The following is a 19,664-nucleotide window of genomic DNA, read 5'->3' on the forward strand; positions in this document are numbered from 1 at the left end:
TTAAACTGGAACAGTTACCCCTTCACTGGTGACTGGATCCTGGTCTGTGGTCAGCACTGCCACCTCCTTAGACTGCTGCCACCCACTGGAGTGAAGGAGCCCACCTCCCTCACGCCTGGCCTGCTCTGGTAAGACATTATTCCTTACCCAAGTCAGACAGTAAATGAAGGTGAAAACATCAGAACAGAACTCACACCTCAGGCTCACATCCTTTCTCCATGGCACAGATAAGCTAAGAGACTTTTTTTTATTTCATTAATAATTAAGGGTATACTAATATATATATCTCAAAAGAATACTGAATTATTTAAGACATACTATTACAATAGTCATACAGTTAACAGAGAGGGCACAGGAACCAGCACAATGGAGCACCACATCTGTATTATATACATCAAAACCAAGGGCAAATATTTCTCCAATTATTCTTAATACCAGATGAGTTAAAAGCTCAAAAGCTTTGCTTAAAAAATCCCTGTATATACAGGATAAGCTTAGATTCTCAAAAACCAGAAAAAAAGTGGCAAAGTAAGACAAATGAGAAAAACTGGTTAAACTTCTTGAACATACTAAATGATATCAAATATATTATACCAAGGCATTTTAGCAAAATAAAGCATTAAACTGTACTTCGTAGATATATTCATCACATTTATTTTCATAACGACTTCATTATAGCTGGACTGACTTTAATCTGGATAAAGAAAGATCTGACAGCGAAGCTGACTGCATGTCAGGTGAAGAAAGCAAGCATTCCCAGCCATTTTGCGCATGAACATGGACTATACCGTTTAATGCAGACCCAAGGCCAAACATTTTTAGGGGGTAGGTTTTACTTCCATTACAGATTCTCTTCAGGTAAGATCATAAAAATACAATGCGACGAGCCCAATTTACAAACTACATGCGGCAGGCAGCCCATATTAACACAGACAGCTCCAACGAGGGACAAGAAAAGCTAAGTCTGGTGTCACTAGGGCTCATTACGGGAGCAGAATAATCAGGTACAAGAACTAGAAGAGCTGAAAACAGGAAATGCCATGCCTTAACAGTCACTCAGGGTCATCTGACGATTTCGATGACCGAAACCAGCGCGTGAGAAATCCAATGACGGTGAAGAGTTCAGTATCCTCCATCGCACGCAGCGCTCACGCTCGCGGCTTAGCAGTCTGAGCCTCCTCCACCAAAGCCACAGGAAACCGCTCGCAAGAACAATAGGGGAATATCCATCTGCCTTCAAGGAACAACGGCTATGTTTAAAGGAAATGCTGACACTGAACTTTCAAATCTGAAAGAGCCTGGTGTGGGGTGTGTCTGAAGTGAACCGGAGGACGGCCTCGACTTCCCAGTGGTACAACTGGGACAGTGCTCGAAGTTAGTCTTCAAGATGTTAAGAGCACGCTAAAATCTGACAAATAGCAATCCTAAAACGACTTTGGCCAAAATGAGCTTGAGCTACCCATGACCTGCGCTGGGAGAGCCCACAGCTGCCAGGAAATGACCTTGCAGATGGGAGGGGCACTGCCCAAAGACTCCAACTGCCCTTTGACCCCACTATCCAATGATTCTAGAACATTCTAGGAAAGACATGTCAAGGGCTTTTAATTTGGGGGCAATACTGAAACAAAGTGAAAATCTGTTGGGGGCTTATTATCTTTTAGGTATTTAGGGCTATTCCTTTATCACATCTTTAGCTGTTTAAAGGAATAATTTCCCCATACAAAGTTGCCAAATTACTACCTCAGAAAGAGAATAACAGATTACTATAGAGTTCAAAAGATGTATTCTAATATGATTATTTTTGTGAAAGGTGACTACAGAAAGGAGTCGGCTAGTTATAACACTGGGACTAACATGTTGTCAAGGCACTTCAGAACTCTGGGGAATTCCTTTGTTCACAGTAACAGGCAACCGAGAAAGTGGACCCTCAGAAAGTATTTACAGAAATATGTATACCCTTTAGCAGAAGAAAGAAACACTTCATGCACTGATAGACTTCACTGGCTCTTTTAGGCACTAGAGAAACATCCACATGCCAACAACATGAGCTAAGGAGCAGGCAACCAGAGCAGCTTTCGCTACTTTGTCCCCAGGAGTGCCATGTTTAAGATGCTAGTAGCTGATGATAACTTCTCTGACAAGATATAAAGGCCTGGTCCTGCAGGGCTCCAGACAGTTCCTGCTCTCAGACATTGTACAACGGCATTGGGTAGGTTTAACAAGTCTGTCTGTTACGCAGCCTGAAACCACAGAAGCAGCCCATTACATGCTACATTCAGACACTTTTGCTTAATTTTAGTACAAGCTGACAGTGGTAACTAATCTCCAGTTCTCATTATCCTACTATAGGTATGAGTGCTTCCCTCTTTTTTTAAAGTCCAGTAACTTCATTTAAATGTTTCCATCCTTATAAATTACTAAGGAAAATGATAAGTTCAGATTTTACAAACAAAAACTTGAAGGTGTTAGCTGCTGTTTTATTCCTTCTCCAATGCAGTCTTAAAGGCTTTTTTGCTATTAATTTTCATAATTTTATGTTGCACACAAAAATGATTCTCCCCTCTAAACGAAGAGTATGGGGGAAAATACAGACATTGTTTTTCAAACAAAAAATGTTTATGAAAGAACAGACCATCGGAACAAACAAAAAATCCCACCCTATGAAACTGGGTGGGACTAATCAGTCTTTATAAATGAAAAAAATCCTTCTGCTTTATTCAGCATAATAAAATATATCATTGTACTACTTTTGTGCTTGGACCTTTCTTCTATTGAAACAAAAATTTTCTCCTTTCTCATAATTGTTCTAGTATTATGTAAGGTTATGTCTATGCCTAGATTCTGAAATATCTGTATTTTAATGCTTGCACAACCCATTTAGACATTACAAAAGCTTTCGCTATTCTACTTTCTGATTAAAGAAACCACACCACAACATACAGATAATGATCCAAATGGAAAAGTTAATGTGCTGTAATGATATTTGTTTTGCGACATCAAAAGCAGCTGAGATACTGAATATAATTTGCTTGAATCATAAATACTGAGATTGAAATACGCATGTATAAATCTCATTTAGGCCCAACGAACTGAAAGCTCTCTGTAAATACATAGAAGTATATAGAAAGTGCAAAACAGGAAATATCAGCTGGAAGACCTCTGCTGTTAGTACTCCCACTCATCGGACTTCAAGTCGAGATAGCTGAGAATATTCTGGGCAAGCTTCACTGCCTGCTTCCTGGCAGCCTTACACTTCTCTTCCCCTTGCGGATCCACAGCATCCAGGGCCAGCAGCTGCTTGGTGAGCAGCTCTTCCAGCCGGATGTAGTTCTTATCAGTTCGATTTCCATCAAACGACAGAACTTCCCCCTGGATCTCTGACAAGTTCCCAAGGATGTGCCAGACGGCTTTGTGTGACGGGTGCTCCTCACAAACAAGTAGCTTTCTCTTCTCAAGGGCCTCCTTCAAGTCAATGTAGGTGATCAGGGTTTGCACTTCAATCACGGCTCTTCTCCTGGCTTCCCGGATGCAGGGGTTTTTTTCCAGAGTTACTTCATCCAACTCTCCAATCAAGCCCTGCAGTTCTGTTTTGGAGCTCAGGTACAGTTCAGAAGGATTCTGTGCTTGAAGCAGCTCATTCTTAATTTCCCTCATTCTCTTGAGGACCTTTTCTATTTTTAAAATGGAATGATTCTGTCTCAGGTCGAATGCGTGAGTAGTACCTGCTTCCTCTTCTAAATCCAGGTATTTCAGTAATTGGTTGATATCTTCTACTACCTCCCTGCGGTAATTTCTGATTTCTGTGTGCCCGCACACATCTAAAGCATCCAGGTCAGCAATCAGCCCCGAGAGCACACAAGACAAGTGCCTGCAAGTCTCGTTATTGTTCACTCCCACCAGCAGCGCAATCAGAGTGCCTCTGGCCTTGTTCACCTCACACATCACAGAGTTAATTTTGGCGACTGAAGGATGCGCGTCCTCCGAAAGCGGCAGGGAAGGCTGCTTCTTCATGCAGTCTTCGATAATCTCTTGCACTGCACAGACTTTGGTTAAAGTGTGATACCTCGCTTTCCGCAAGGAGATCTTCCCTCCAGTTTTAACGTGTGTCAGCCTCAGAATGATATCTTGGATGCCTTCTTCAAATTCATCTGTTACGCGGTTGCCTCCATTATAAAATGGCACAATCTTCTCTTCCACCAGGGACTGGGCTTCCTTAAAAATGTTCTGTATTTCGATCCGGTGTGGGTGGTTTGCATTCTGCTCCAGCTCTTTGAGAAGACGCTCTGTCTCTTGTGCTGCCCTCTTCCTGGCTTGCTGAATATCTCCTTTTCCTTCTGTATCTACAGAGTCTATTTCAAAAAGCTGTTTTGTTAGAATCCTCTCCAGTTTCTTGTAATTCTTGTCATCTGATAGACCACTGAAGCCAATTACTTGCTGTTCTATACTTTTCACTTCCTTTTGGATTTCCTGAAGCCTACTAATAGAAGGATGTTGGTTTCCCATATCCATACTTTTCTTGTGTTCAGTTTCACAAGCACTAAAAGATGACAAGAATAACTTATTACATCACAAAGTTTCTGCAGAACACTAATTGTATATTCATTCATTCTAAAATTCTCATCTTAAAACGATTCTTAAGAAAAAGTGATTATTATTATTGTAATCCAAATGACAGTCATACTCGAGCACAGTAAGAAGAATGACTAATTGACTCCCTCTCCTGAAAACAACATAAACACAGCAGCCATTAAGAACAGGCAGGGGTTACTGCAGGGCCCAACAGGAAGGACCTGGTGCTCTGGGGCTGTGGATTTCAAGTTTCTTTCATTGTACAAGACAGCAGCATGTGTCTTCATAAGTACAGCATGGAGTTGAACTATCAGCTTGGAAAAAGCACAACTATCTTAGGTCTTAACACTGAACGTTGTTTTTTTGGCGCCAGCAGGGAACCTTGGTGGAATGTGAAACAGTAGCTCTTCTAACCTTCCAAAGGTTACGGTGCCATCTAAGCACCCCACCTGGCCACGGAGCCATACCTAGTTTACAGAACAAGTAACTCTAAGCCAAACAAATACCAGTGGTTCCCAAACACCCCCCACAAGTCCCCGCTTCTACATTCCTCTCCGTCCCTTTATGCACTTCTGCAAAGCCACCCTGTTTCTCACCTCACAAATCTTCCCGGCACAGGTATAAAATCCCACAGGAGGGCCCACTGGGATTATGTTAAAGGCACCATCTTGGGGCTTTAGAGGCCGACTGCCTCAGGCTTATCACGCTTCCCTTCCCCCACAATACATCCCACAAAAATGTGACAACTATGAATAATTCACTAACTAGCCTACCATTAAGAATCCAGAAAGGCTTAACGCATTTTTTCCCTGCTTTTGGGTTTCTATCAAACAGCTCACTGGAGGTGCGTGGATAATCACTTGAAACCAATCCCTTGTGGGTGTTCAAGCCGAGAATGCGCCCCTGGGGGCCCACGAAGGACAGCTGCCTCCCTTTCTCCTCTCCTCCTCGTCCTTCCCTCCCAGCACTTTACCCAGAAGAGGTCTCAGCTGGTTTGGTCTTGGCTTCCCGTAGGTGAGGTGGCGAGGTGGAAGATCAGCCCTTTACGGGGTGCGGCACCGGAGCTGGGCCCCAAGCAGCATCCCTCCCACCCCTCCCGGCTAGATCTGAACGGGGCAGCCGGTGAAGGGGCCGGCGGTGGCGGCGGCAGCTACTGGCCGCTGCGGCCGCTCCGGGCGTCTCGCCCGGGCCCCACGACGCGCCCGCCGGCCTGACCTCACAATGGCTCGCGTGGGGGGGGGGGGCGGCCGGCCCGGGCACGCATCGGATCCAGGGGTGGGGGCGGCGCCGAGTGCCGCCCGGCCAGAGCCGGGTGGAGCGCCGGGGCGGGGGTCGTCCGCGGGAGCCCGCGCCAAGAGAAGGCCGCCCGCCGCCGTGGAGGGCAGGGGCCCGCGCAGCCGCTCCGCCACGCTCACCTGTGCCGCCCGCGCCATCGCGAGCTCCGCCGCCGCCGCCCTGAGACACGGCAGCTCCCGCTGTCGCCCTGGCCCGGCAGCCCCGCCCACGGGCCAAACAGCCTCCGCCCTGGGAAAGCGTCCCCCGGCGGCCGCGTCGCACCTCGACCCGTGCCGAGCCCGCCGCTAGCCGCCTGGCGCGGCAGCCTGGAATGGCTGCGGCCAAGGACCGGCCGCCGGGACCCCGTCCGAGCCACCCACCCCCCTGCCCCGCCCCGCCCCGCCCCCGCAGCCCGTCACACGCAGGGAAAGCGCACGGTCGGCCCCGCCGTTCCCCTCCCGCTGGCTATGCGACCGTGCCGTAAGGCAGCCCCTAGCGCCGTCGCGATTCTGCCGTGCGCCGCGGGAGGTGGGGGGCGCCGGCCATGGCGTCCTTGAGGTCCGGCAGGCGGACGGTTGTCTCTCATCTCTGCCGCGCCTTTACTGGTCCCGGCTCTCACCTCGCCCCTGAGCGCGGCGCTCCGCGCAGGGATGCGGCACCGAGCCGGGTAAGCGGGGTTCCCGGAGAGCTTGGGCCGGGAGGGGTGACTGCAAGGGGCGACAGAGCCGGGCCGCGCCCCTGAGGGACACCTGTGGGTCCCGCACACCTGTGTGCCCAGCTGCGGCGTCAGCTGAGCTCCCCTCGAGCAGGGTTCCCGAGCTGACCTGGGGAGGCCCCGGAGCCCCCGAGTTTCCTGCGTCAGCTCCCTTGGTCTGATGGAACTGAGGGTGCTGTTGACGGAACTTTTGCTAATAGAGCAGTCAGCTGGCAAGTTTGTACGTGCCTTATTTCTTCTCGAGGATACTTGTTATATTTAAAGAGCTCTTGATGTGCACGGCGTGTATTTATATTTTGTCCGTGTTTTGGTTTCGTTAAGGTTATTAGTGCTTTTTTTTCAAGGGATGTCTAACTTTATCATCGTATTTTGTAGGACTTCACGTTGAATAGTTTTTCTTGTTTGGAAACTGTGCATATATGCATGTTACTGGCTAAAGATCCACAAAGATTAATGTCTGTAGCAGCAAAGAATGGCAAGCAGTTTTTATAAATTGCACTTCTTTGGGGAAGGATGTTTTGTTTAAGGAAGTCCTCGGCCTTGATTCCAACTGTCAGATGAAAACGTTGACTAACGCTGTGGAATGGGCTGCAGATAAAATATTTAAACAAAGCATACAATACTAACACTTCAGTTTGTCAACAGGCTAACAAGGGAGGCTGGAAAGTCTGGTTTAAACAATAATTAAGGATAAAAAAAGAGCCAATTAAGAATTGCAAAATGTGCCTGCCTGTAAATTTTCATTTATTTTGGTCTTTTGCTGTTAGTAGGCTTTTATAAATGCAGCTTTGAAGTTCTACCTAGTTTACAGTTTAGACAAGGAGTTACCAGGTCAAGTGGTCACTCATACTGCAGGCCTCTGGCTCAGTTCCCTGTTACAGTGGCTACAGTCCTGACTTCCATTCCTAGAACATAGAAATCCACTCAGCATCTTAGTCTTTGGGCAGAAAGATACTCAACAAGTACCCGAAGATGCTCTGGTAGGGCATGCTGAAGGTCAGCCAACAACAATCGTCTCCAGGGTAAGGACCTACTGTAGTTTATTTTGTGAATTAGTGCTCGAAAAAAAGAACAGCACCCAAACAAGGCTTTCTCTATTGTCTTACAGCCTTTTGTTGAAATAAGTCTTACCGTGGGTCTGATCCTCAAGATGAGATCTCTCTGCCTTTTGTGGCCCAAGTGACAAGGAAGCTGGTGCTGTGCATCTGTTGAGCTGCCTAAACCTGTGAAGGTGATAAGAGTGATGAGGCTGAAAAGAAGAGCAGCTGGTCCATGAGTCAGGCCTTTCCCGATTCTAGCGTCACGACCCGTGTTGTTTTTAGCATGTGTGCCCCGTGATGCAAGGTATCGGATGGAACATAAAAGAACAGTTCTTGCCTCAGGGCAGTTTGCGTTTCCTGGGTTTGGTCCCAACTTTGTATGCTTCCTGAGTGCAGGGCTGGTTCTCCAGGTAATTAAATTCCTGCAACACAGAGAGATTGTTGTCTTTTGGTTTTAAATATTAGGTCGTCTTCTTTTTTTTTTTTTTTGAAAGATTGGCACCTGAGCTAACAACTGTTGACAATCTTTTTTTTTTTATTCTTCTCCCCAAAGCCCCGCAGTACATAGTTGTATATTCTAGTTGTAGGTCCCTCTGGTTGTGCTATGTGGGATACCACCTCAGCATGGCCTGATGAGCGGTGCCATGTCCGCACCCAAGATCCGAACCACCAAAACCCTGGGCTGCTGAAGTGGAGCGTGTGAACTTAACCACTCAGCCACGGGGCTGGCCCGATTTTCACTTATTTAATCCTCACAATTCTGTGAAGTAGAGGCTTTTATCATGCCCGTTTTATAGATGAGGAAACACAGGCACAGTAAGATTGAATAATTTCCTCAAGGTCGTAATGCTTGCACATAAGTTATATGTATGCTGTGGTTCCTTTATCCAGAGGATAATAAATTGAAAGTGTTCTATTAATTTTTGGATCAAAAAGAACAAAGAAACAGGCCCTCAGCATGGAGAGGTAATGTTTACAAATAACAAATAATGGAACTACTGGTGTCATCTTTTGCTTACATTTTCCTTAAGGAGAATGGTCTGCAAACCCCCAAGTGTAGATCCAGGGTAAACATCAGAAGGAGGAGGTTGAAATTCAAGATAAATGAGAAACTGGTGAGAGGTCTAGTCATAGCATTGTAAAGTTAATATGGATATTTCTAGTATTGAAAAGGCTTTCCATAAATAGTTGGGAAAAAAATTAAAGCTGGGGTAGGAGGGCCTTAAAAACCATGTGGTTTAACTCCATTATCATAAAGATGAGGAAATTGGGACCCAGAGAAGTAAAGTGACTTGCTTGGTATTACACAACAGGGTCGGGACTAAAACTGAGGTCTTTCCACTCTTAGTCCAGTGTTCTAACATTTCCAAATGGGTTTTCTTCATCTAGTGAAATGAGAATTACATTGATTTTATTTTTTTGTTACTTATGGGAAATTTAAAACATGTACAGGGATAGAGGAATATAAAGAATTGCTATTGTGGGGACCTGAAATTGGCCACCCCAAGATATGTCTCTTTGGCATCAGGGTTATTTGAGGCTGATTGCTTTTGATAAACTGGGACAGGGAAGGAGGCTCTGAGGAATGGAACTTGCACTTTGTTAGGACGTTTACATTTGTAAGGTAAATCTCTATCTGTAAAGGTGCCTCCCTCTCTGTACCAGGAAGAAGAAAGGAGATCACCTTCTCTCTAGAAACTCTTCATCAATACCAAAGGCAAGGACTTAAATCTGCATTTTATTGTGCTTCTCTGGTAACCTCCTGTAACTGACTTCCCTCCCCCTCCCAACTTTGGCATTTCTTTAAGGATTAAGCATCTTTCCTTAGGCTAGGAACTGATTGCTGCGCTCGCCTGTGACTGCCCAGCTCCAGATGATAGACTTGCCTCCTGCTACGCCCACCCAGATAGCAGACCCACTGCCTGCTGTGTCCATCAAGCGCTGTGCTGACGGGGCAATCTTGTGACTATTGTGGGAGGGACATTTCAATCACATGTGAAACACCCTGTTTGGGGGTGTATAACCACTATGTGCACCCCACTTCTTCGGTGCCCTTTCTTCCTTTGGGAAGAAAGGCCCCGGGCCATGGTTCCTCATAAATCTTTGTTTAATTTTCTCTTGCTGTTCTGTCTCATGTGAATTTAATTTGTTCTCCTGCCAGACGAACCCCCATTTGGGAAGAGGAAATGTCTTCCTCCCCTACTCTATGCATCCAATACCATACTTTACCGTTATCCACTCATGGCTCTTTATTTCAGCTTTACCCCCATCCACTCCCTCTTCCCACGTAATCCTGTGGCAAATATCAGACATTGTATTTCATTTGTAAATATCTCATTATGTATCTTTAAAAGATAGGGACTTTAAAAAATATATATATATATAAACATAATACCAAGGTTATACTTACAAATATTATAACAGTTCCTTAATACCAGCAAAGGTCCAGTGTTCAAATTTCTTTGATTGTCTTAGAAATGGCATAAATGTTTTCTTTTACAATTTGCTTGCGTCGGGATCCAAATAAGGTCTACACATTGCGATTGATTGATATTCTGTTAGTTCTCTGTTAATCCATATATTTTGACTCCATCTTCTGTTTTTTAAAGCAGTTATTTGTTGGGCTTGGGGGAAGGATGTGTCCCTTAGAATTTCCCATAATCTGGATTTTGCTGATTGCATTCCCGTGGTATAATTTAACATGTTCCTCTGACCTGTGTGTTTCCTGTAAATTGACAGCTGCAGTCTAGAACCTTGACCACATTCAGATTTTACTTTTTTGTTTTTAGAGAAGACTACTTCATTGGTGGTGTGTTCTCCCATCAGAATTGATTGATTTTCTGATGTTAAACCAACCTTGAACTCCTGGTATAAACCCAGTGTGGTCCTGATGTACTGGTCATTTTCTGTACAGCTGAATTTGATGTGCTGATTTATCTAGCATCCGTCTAGAATGGGAGGCTAGGAACGCCACCCGTCTAGGAGGTAAAGGTTTTCAGTTCCCGTCTCAGAAGAGTTGGGACTGTAGATCATGAAACACCCGCAGGTTCCCTTCATCATCGCCTGTTTGTTTCCCCAGTGGCTGGCAGTGAAGCCTTAACTCAGAAGTTTTGTGTAGCATGTGGGCACTTTCAGGAAGGAGGGCGCTAGGGAAAGGTCTCCAGCTTCAAATCCTGACTGCTGGAAGGAGAAGCCCCAGGGTGGGAGTGTGCTGGGAGAGCTCAGGAGCCTGCTGTAAAGCAGAAGGGCTGGAGAGCCAGTCTGGGCTTGCAGAGCGGGACAGGGAGAAGCCTGGTGTGGGGCTGCCCAGCCTGGCAGTTTACAGTTAGAGAGAAAAAACTGGAAGATTAGCTCCCCCTGACACAGTAATGAAAACTCAGTCTGACAAGTAAGAAAATGCACGGTCCTCCCCCTGTGAAGAAGGAAGAAGTGTCAGGCTGCTTTCTCGCAGAACTGTTAGGTTCTCGCCTGCCTTCCCCCCTGTACTGCCCCGCGCATCCCTGCCACTCCGGGCTTAAGGAACCGTGCAGTATATGCTTAGCCTGTAAGACCGTAAATTACAGTAATTATTCCGACCTCAGGGATTTTTCCTTTTACAAAAGGGCTTTTTCCTCCTCCAAGTCCCTTCTCGGCCTCTCTTTTAAATAGCAGTTCTTGGGTAAACAAAGAATCTGTGTTTATAGGGGAGAGCAGAGGAACTACTGCCACAATTGAAGAGGAAATCTCTCAAATTATGATGGAAAACTGAGGATGATTGAAAGAGTTGGTTCACAAAGTTCACCTGTAAAGCTGTTGTTATAAGCAATAACTAAGAGATAAATATGGAAAAGTAACTGAGCACCCTGGCGCCTCTCTGAGCTTGTTTTGTTATGTGTGGGTAGCTTGAAAAAGCCATAATTGTTGGGATGGCTCCTTTTACATTTCCTGGTAGGGGCCCTGTGAGAAGAAAAGGCCGGGTACAGTTCTGGAAGGTGATGAAACAGGTAAACATGCACAGTTAGGGTGGAACCTGCGCTTTCATCCCCTTGCTGCTGGCAGAGCTGACATCTCTGAGGGCAGTTCTGCAGCCTCCTTAGTCTTCTTGGAGAAGGGGAAGGAGCCCCCACCTTGCGACGAAAGTCCACAGGGGTGGCGCGGGCTGGTTCTGGCTCTGTCTCTACTTACTGGGTCCCTTTGTGTGAATCACCTTCAGTTTCTAAGAATACCTAACTATGAAAGATGCAAAGGCTGTAGGGGAGAAGTCCAGAAGTATTTGCAGAAAAGTAGGGTTTTGGGGGCTGGCCCCGTGGCCGAGTGGTTGAGTTCATGTGCTCCGCTGCGGCTGCCCAGGGTTTTGCCAGTTCGAATCCTGGGCATGGATATGACACCGCTCATCAAGCCATGCTGAGGTGGCGTCCCACGTGCCACAACTAGAAGGACCCACAACTGAAAAAAGTACACAACTATGTACCAGGGGGCTTTGGGGAGAAAAAGGAAAAAAATAAAATCTTAAAAAAAAAAAAAGAAAAGTAGGGTTTTTTTAAAGACCTTTTTCCAAATTAAAAGGAAAATGTGGTGATCGTAATTGTTCTTAGAATGTTGGATACAATGTTAAAGATCTATGTATTACAATCCTGCTGTTACTTTCTAAAAAGGATTCTTAAGTCAGTCTACCATCAAATGAGTATATTTTGACCCCAATGATGAGTAGGGAGTTTTAGGTCTTAAGTAGCAGATCAGAATGTCTTTCTGCCCACAGGGCCCTGTTGCTTTCACACAGCAAGGATGAATTCAGTCCCTTCTGTGTGGACTTGCTGGCCCTTCATTTGGAACTTTCCACTTGGGCTGTGCTTCTTATGACCCAACTTTGTTTTCCAGTGACACTGAGAGAGACACTCTTTAGAAGTACTAGACAAAAGTAAAGATGATCGAATACAAAGATATTTGAATCTACAAGAAGAAATGAATGCCGAATGAAATAGTCATACTGAACTAGTCAGCGTGGTGCAGTAGTGTCATCTGCGACCTGCAGCAGCAGTGGCCACGCAGAGGTGACAGCTCTATCTCTCCCTCCCCCTCCCGTCCCTCTCCAGCAGCTGGTCAGCCTGGCTTCCCACTTCCTCTGCAACCCTGACCTGTCCCCCTGCACCAATGCCTCCCTGTTCTCCCACCATGCGTATGTCATGCTCCAGAACACTCAGCGTGGTTCTGCGTCTCTGAGTATACAGCGTTTGAGAGTTTACGGGAAAACCTAGATAATCATCAAGAACTAGCAGTTATGTAAAGAACACTCTTGAGGTCGTGACTTCTGGCCCCAGTACACCTCCTGAGCATTCTGATGCTACTTCGTGAATAATTGCCCTATCTGGTTAAATGTCTCTCTGCCAAATCATTCATAGAAATCAAGCTTTCTGAAGATGAAGGGGATTTTTCTGCGTAAGCATAGAGAAAGTGAACAGGAAAGTTTTGGGTTTTTTTTTTTTTTAAAGATTTTATTTTTCCTTTTCCCCAAAGCCCCCCAGTACATAGTTGTATATTCTAGTTATAGGTCCTTCTCGTCATGTGTGGGATGCCACCTCAGCATGGCCTGACTAGCAGCGCCATGTCTGTGCCCAGGATCCAAACAGGCAAAACCCTGGGCCCTCGAAGCAGAGTGCGCGAACTTAACCACTTGGCCACGGGGCTGGCCCCAAACAGGAAAGATTTTTAAGAACTGGGAAGAATATTCCTCCAAGTGCTTGTTACCACCAGAGAATGGACAGACAGATGCAGTCCGTGCTCTCGTGGACTCACAGTGGGAGAAACAGAGGTGAGCAAGTGCTGTGAAGGGCCTCACCCTCACCAGGAGGCTCAGGAAGCTCCTGGAGACATGCCATTGAACCTGAGGCCTGTGAAGGGCAAGTGAGAGAGGAATTCAGAGAGAACATAAGCAGAGTTCCTGAGGAAGGGCATGTTATTAAAGGAAGTTCTGCTGGGTGGAGGAGGAAGGGAGGAAGGCGTGATCCAGCCAAGCGGGGCCAGCCTGCCAGACCACAGTGAGAATTTTATTTTTTTATTTTATCATTTTGGTGAGGAAAATCGGCGCTGAGCTAACATCTGTTGTCAATCTTCCTCTTTTTGCTTGAAGGAAGATTGTTGCTGAGCTGACATCTGTGGCAGTCTTTCACATTTTGTGTGTGGAATTTGTGGGATTTTGTGTGTGGGACACCACCACAGCATGGCTTGATGAGTGGTCTGTAGGTCTGTGCCTGGGATCTGAACCCTTGAACCCTGGGCCGCCAGAGCAGAGCGCGTGAACTTAACCACTACACCCGCAGACTGGCCCCTACTGTGAGGATTTTAGACTTTATCCTGAGGGTAATGAGTAATCACTGAAGGGTTTTTTTGGGTTTTTTTGTTTTTGCTTTTTCTCCCCAAATACCCCCAGTACATAGTTGTGTATTTTAGTTGCGGGTCCTTCTAGTTGTGGCATGTGGGATGCTGCCTCAGCATGGCCTGATGAGCGGTGCCATGTCTGCACCCAGGGCCTGAACCGGCAAACCCCTGGGCCGTCGGAGTGGAGTGCAAGAATTTAACCACTCGGCCACAGGGCCAGCCCCTCACTGGAGGTTTGGTTTTTATTTATTTATTTTTGTTTTGTTTTGTTGGTTTTTTTTTTTTTAAAGATTTTATTTTTCCTTTTTCTCCCAAAGCCCCCCAAGTACATAGTTGTGTATTTTTAGTGGTGGGTCCTTCTAGTTGTGGCATGTGGGATGCCGCCTCAGCATGGCTTGATGAGCAGTGCCATGTCCGCGCCCATGATCCGAACTGGTGAAACCCTGGGCTGCCACAGCAGAGCACGCAAACTTAACCACTCCGCCCCAGGGCCGGCCCCCTCACTGAAGGTTTTTAAGGTTCGATTGGTTAGATTGGGTGTTTGGGAGAGATTGCTTTGGCTGCAGTCTGGAGAATTGGTGGGTGTGGTGACAGAGTAAACGGTGGGGGGGACCGCAGTCTGGAGGCAGTTGGAGCTTCTTAGACCAGCTCATCACAGAATTGTAATGGAGGTGTGGGGGATCAGAATTGGTCACCCCAAGATGTGTCTGTTTGGCATGAGGATTATTTGGGGCTGGTTACTTTTAAGGAACTGTAGACAGGGGAGAAGCTCTGAAAACCAAGTAGAAGGTATGCTTTGTAAGAGACATTTACATTTGTAAGGGAAATCTCCATTTGTAAAGATATCTTCTTCTCTCCCTCTGTGTACCAGGAAGAGGGGGATGACCTTATCTCTAGAAACTCTTATCAGTGCAGAAGGCAAGGACTTAAATCTGCATAGTAACCTTACTCTTGTTTACTATGCTTTTCTGGTAATCTACCATAACTGACTCTCCCCAACCCCAACACCCTCCTTTGTTTTTAGCTAAAAATAGTATTTAAGGTGGCAACCTCAGCCACTTTGGCGAGTTGCTCAGTTTTCCTGAGTGTCTCCCATGTATACATGTTATAGAGCTTTGTTTGATTTTCTCCTGTTATTCTCTTTCACATCAATTTAATTTGTAGCCCAGCCAGAAGGACCTAGAGTGGGTAGAGGAATTATTTTCCTCTCCTACGGGGAAGAGAAGTAGAGCTGTCTGCTGCCCTACTGTAAACCTCTGGGCAGCCATTGCAGCAGCAGCCATCGCAAGAAATCGGGTGCAGCTGTTTGAATCCTTAAACGCCCTGGTACTGTTACTGGCACATTGGGTTCTTGTTGTCCCCCAGGATAGAAATCAAGAGAGACAGCAAACAGAAGTAGAAAAGTAGCAGTTTATTAGCTTGTGCACGGGGAAGGCACAAGGGAGTGGGTGCAGAAAGGAAAGGGGCAGGTGACTGGCTTGACAGGGAATGGGATTGTGGGGCTTTCATCAGGCAAAGGTTGGGGAGGAGGGCCTTGTCATGGCATGGAGAGGTGGCGTTGTGCTTGTGCCTGCACTGTCATGTAGCATGCTGTTACATCATTAGCATGCTGGCTCTCCACCCCTGGGTGTGATTTTTAGTATGCTAATGGGGCTAGGGTCGCCTTTAGACAACTCCTGGGTCCTAGGGCACATGCGTAAGCCTGGGAAAGTCCCCGAAACTGCGGAATGTGGATCTTGGTGGTCTCTATCCGATTCTCTTAGCTTGCAGATTGGTTAAGAGCCTTATCTTGTTAGGCCAGGGGCCTTTCAGATGGCCCTGTCTCATTAGGCTGGTTCCTGTCTGTATGAGGGTACCAGAGTTAAGTGTTGCTTGGGGCTTGGGCAGAACCCAGGCCAGAATTCTGCAAAACTTATTCCTTCAGCTACAGAGAAGAAGCTTTCTTGCAAGATAGTGTCTGCCTTCTTTGTCAATGCAAGTAATCTATCTATAGATAAGAAAGAGTGATATTTGTTGATGAGCCAATACTGAGGGCTAGCCCTGAGGTGTTATCTTCCCCAGGGAGGACGGCACTGTGGAGAAGCTTGGTTTACAGCATAGTTAGATACCGTTTCAGAACAAAGGTGTTCTGAGCATACGTCAAACATGACAAGAATACAATTTTTTTTCCCAAAGTCACAAGAATATGTTTTGCTGCAGTTTAGCACTTACAAAGCAGGTCAACTTGACCTTGATTCTCTGGGAAGAAAAGCTCATCTTCAAAGAAGTCCTGGTATTGGTGTCAGAGAAAGGAGGACATTCATCCTTGTCCTTAAAGAGCGTACTCTTCGCTTTGGGGAAATGTTTGAAGCAGATGTACAGTGCGTGTTCAGTGGGCCGTCAGTCAGGCTGCTCTGGGAAAAACGAGTTTTAGGCAGAATCACATCTAAACCAGAATGGCTCCCCATATACCTCGATATGTGAAAACTTATTATTTTCTTTCTTTTTCTTTTTTTAGTAATATTTATTATGGAATATTTGAAGCATAACAAAAGTAGAGAGCAGTGAACTACCATGTACTGATTACCCAGATTTAAAAAAATCAACTAATGGCCACACTTCCTTAATTTGTTGTTTTGTTTTTTTTTAAACTTTTAAAAAAAATTTTTTTTTCAGATGTACATCATATTTCAAATCCTGTGTACATTACATCATGTTCACCACTCGAACACTGATTATAGTGCATCCCCTCACATGTGAGCCTAATCACTCCTTTTGCCCTCCCCCCTCCCCCCGAAAACTTATTATTTTCGTCCCCCTTTAACTTTTATCAGCGATAGGCTCTTGCATCTTCTGTAGCTGTGAGAAAAATTCATCTGTGTAAAGATATTTACAGCAATCATGAAATAAGCTAACATGAAACGGGTAGAAAGTTTCAATTCCAGAAGCTTCATCCTCCAGAAATCTGAAGATGATAAAAACGTAAAAGAAAGTATCAGAAGCAGGAGAGCCTGCTCATATTCATTGCTCGTAAAATGAGGCTAATGGACAGAGTTCTCATGGCAAAAACTGCATATAGTGAGTTTTAGAAATGTTTTCTTAAAAAAATTTTTCCTTACTATTTTTCTAATACACACAAATTTATATTTGCTTGCTTCCAGAAGCCATTAACTATAGGAAACATAAGTAAACTTGTTTTATTATGTTGATAATTTTGGATGTTCTCTTAAGTTTCATCTATTTCCTCCTAAATATCTTTAGGAAAATTAAAACATTTTTAGGCACTTAAATGAATAGTGTAAGTTTTAGCTCTCTAAAGAATACTGAAGGGTAGCAGAATAAACCTTAAAAATGTGTTAAGTGAAGGAAGCAAGTCACAAAAGTACATATATTGTGTGATTCCATTTACCCGAAATGTCCAGAATAAGCAAATCCACAGAGACAGAAAGTAGAATGGTGGTTGCCAGGGACTGGGAGAGGGAGAGACTGCTAATGGGCACAGGGTTTCTTTTTGGGGTGGTAAAAATGTTCTGGAATTAGTGGTAATGGCTTCACAGCTCTGTGAACATGAATTGTATACTTTAAGGGGGTTGATTTTATAGTATGTGAATTATATCTCACTGAAGCAGTTTGTGGGAATGAATTGGCTATGTGGAATTTACAAGGAAAGATGTCATATTTTATTATTGTTTGTAAAGAGTGTGCTCTGGATCCTTATATCAGTAAAGTTATAATCATAAACATCCCCCACCCGTATTAAACATTTGCCAGCATACCACTGCCCAGGGGCGACTCCAGCAGGTGCCTCACCACTGTCTTCATGCTTTCTCCGTGTTCCTCTGTCTCTGAAACCCTCTCATCCACCCTCAACTGCAGCAGAGAATGGCTGCCATCCTCTGCCCCCACAGAGCACTCACATCCCCCCAGAGCAGGCCTGGGGGACCCCTCACATTCCCCCGGGGCCTCCTTCAGCATCTTAGGCTCCACTATTGCTCTGTAAATGTTGGTTGACTTTTAAGGAGCTTTCCACTTCATGATAATAATTGTCACCAAATCTTTAACTCATTACTATACAGCTGCTTTTCAGTGGTTGAGAATTTTTTTTTCTCACTCAAATTCTATAACTTCTTTTACCTAATCTAAGAGTCTTTAACAATTTGAATTTTTTAAAAGATACGTTTCTAGAAACATTTTGAATGTCTGAGGAAATCATATGTGCTTTTCAGCTTTTCTTGCTCATTTACTTATTCTAGACTCAAAATAATTTTCTAAATGGTAAGCATTCTAGGGGTCGGCCCAGTGGTGCAGTGGTTAAGATCACACGTTCTGCTTTTGTGGCCTGGGGTTTGCCAGTTCAGATCCCAGGTGTGGACCTATGCACTGCTCATCAAGCCATGCTGTGGCAGGCATCCCATATATAGAGTAGAGGAAGATGGGCATGGAGGTTAGCTCAGAGCCAGTCTTCCACAGCAAAAAGAGGAGGATTGGCAGCAGATGTTAGCTCAGGGCTAATCGTCCTCAAAAAATAAATAAATAAATGATAAGCATTCTAATGCTGAGCTAAACATACCACAGATTTTTAACAATATATCCCAACTGCCAGTGTTGTCCTGTAGGAAGAGCTGTAATATTATAACTCAGAAACTGTTCTCACGTGTAGGGAAGAAGCTTTTTGCATGAGTGGATGTTCCACATATTTTATAACATATCTTGACCGGCTGAATTCAAACGAGTCATTGCAGAGCTGATGGAACCTCCCAAAATGTTCTCTGTGGTCTCCGAACTGTTGTGCTAAGGAGCTGCACTGAGCTCTGTAACCCACTCCCTGCTGCTATCCTTGTCATGTTCTAAATTCTTACTATTTTTAGAATGCTTGGGAATTTAGAAGGTTTAGGAAGATCATAGCATCCAAGCAAAGGAGAATATGGGAATGCTGATGGATGGTTCTGCATTTAGCAGTCTCCTTATTGCCAAGTTCCTGGCATGCATGGTTTTGTTGGTGGTGATTAGTGGTGGCCATCAAAGGGAAAACAAACAAGCTGTGTCTCCTGAACAGTGACTTGGTTCCCTTCTCAGTCTGCACTTGGTCTTTAGCTTCGTTGTCAAGGCTTGAGTCCAGGGACCTAAATGACCGCCAGACCTGCACTGGGGACAGGAAGGCTGAGGATTATATGTGGAGCCGAGCAAATCAACTCTTCTGCTGGGCCTCTCCTCTCTTGCCATGCTGCTGGTGCCAGGTGAGCCACTGCAAAACGCACAGCTTCACCTGGTGAGCCACATTGGATCTGTAAAATTATTAATTATTCTATTTTTTCAAATTAAATCATCAGTAAGCAGCCAAGTAGACAAGAGCTGTTTTACCTTAAAATTCGCAAACCCTGCATCTCTGTTTTCAGTTCCTTCGATGTTGCAGCTTGTAGTGGTGATAGTGAAGTCCTGAAATGTCCTGAATGCAGTGCCTTCTATATGCAAAGCATTTGTTAATTCTGTTCAATCTAGTATTGTTTTGGTCCATGTAAGTTTTCCATTCTTTTAGTTGGCTTTATTGAGGTGTAATTTATATACAGTAAAACAAACACACCCATTTTAAGTATATGTTTGATGAGTTTTGACAAATGTATAAACCTTTCAGTCACCACCCCAATAAGATGTAGAACATTGCTCCAGTCCCCTCCACCCCTCACCCCAGGCAACCACTGATCTGATGACTTTTTCTGGAATGTCACACAAGT

General features: G+C 45.1%; 2 protein-coding genes across 6 annotated transcripts in view; one reads left to right on the plus strand and one right to left on the minus strand.

The window, feature by feature from the left end:
* Window positions 1–208: 208 nt before the first annotated feature.
* Window positions 209–6,234, minus strand: BAG5 (BAG cochaperone 5). 2 transcript variants are annotated; one of them, XM_044774380.2, is made up of 2 exons: window positions 5,985–6,234; window positions 209–4,537 (listed from the first exon to the last, which is right to left on the minus strand). In XM_044774380.2, the coding sequence occupies exon 2, from the start codon at window positions 4,507–4,509 to the stop codon at window positions 3,166–3,168; it is 1,344 nt and encodes a 447-aa protein (XP_044630315.1). In that variant the 5' UTR covers window positions 4,510–4,537; window positions 5,985–6,234; the 3' UTR covers window positions 209–3,165. The 2 variants fall into 2 exon arrangements, with proteins under 2 accessions (XP_044630315.1, XP_014709967.1); XM_014854481.3 differs by lacking the exon at window positions 5,985–6,234 and adding an exon at window positions 5,543–5,762.
* The window catches only part of COA8 (cytochrome c oxidase assembly factor 8), a 42,578-nt gene continuing 29,053 nt past the window's right edge, over window positions 6,140–19,664 (plus strand). For 3 of the 4 annotated variants that reach the window (XM_044774383.2, XM_070514399.1, XM_070514398.1), the window contains exon 1: window positions 6,319–6,511. In XM_044774383.2, coding sequence (XP_044630318.1) covers window positions 6,389–6,511 — 123 coding nt within the window. In that variant the 5' untranslated portion in view covers window positions 6,319–6,388. Of the gene's footprint in view, window positions 6,512–19,664 lie in introns of all 4 variants that reach the window. The other variant, XM_014854487.3, reaches the window with a different exon arrangement.

This window comes from Equus asinus, chromosome 7 (genome assembly GCF_041296235.1).
Source record: "Equus asinus isolate D_3611 breed Donkey chromosome 7, EquAss-T2T_v2, whole genome shotgun sequence".
Taxonomy (NCBI): Eukaryota; Metazoa; Chordata; class Mammalia; order Perissodactyla; family Equidae; genus Equus; species Equus asinus.

What these genes read in the sequence shown, in the direction of transcription:
- BAG5 (XM_044774380.2), bottom strand. Translation starts at nt 4,509, where the DNA reads ATGGATATGGGAAACCAACATCCTTCTATTAGTAGGCTTCAGGAAATC.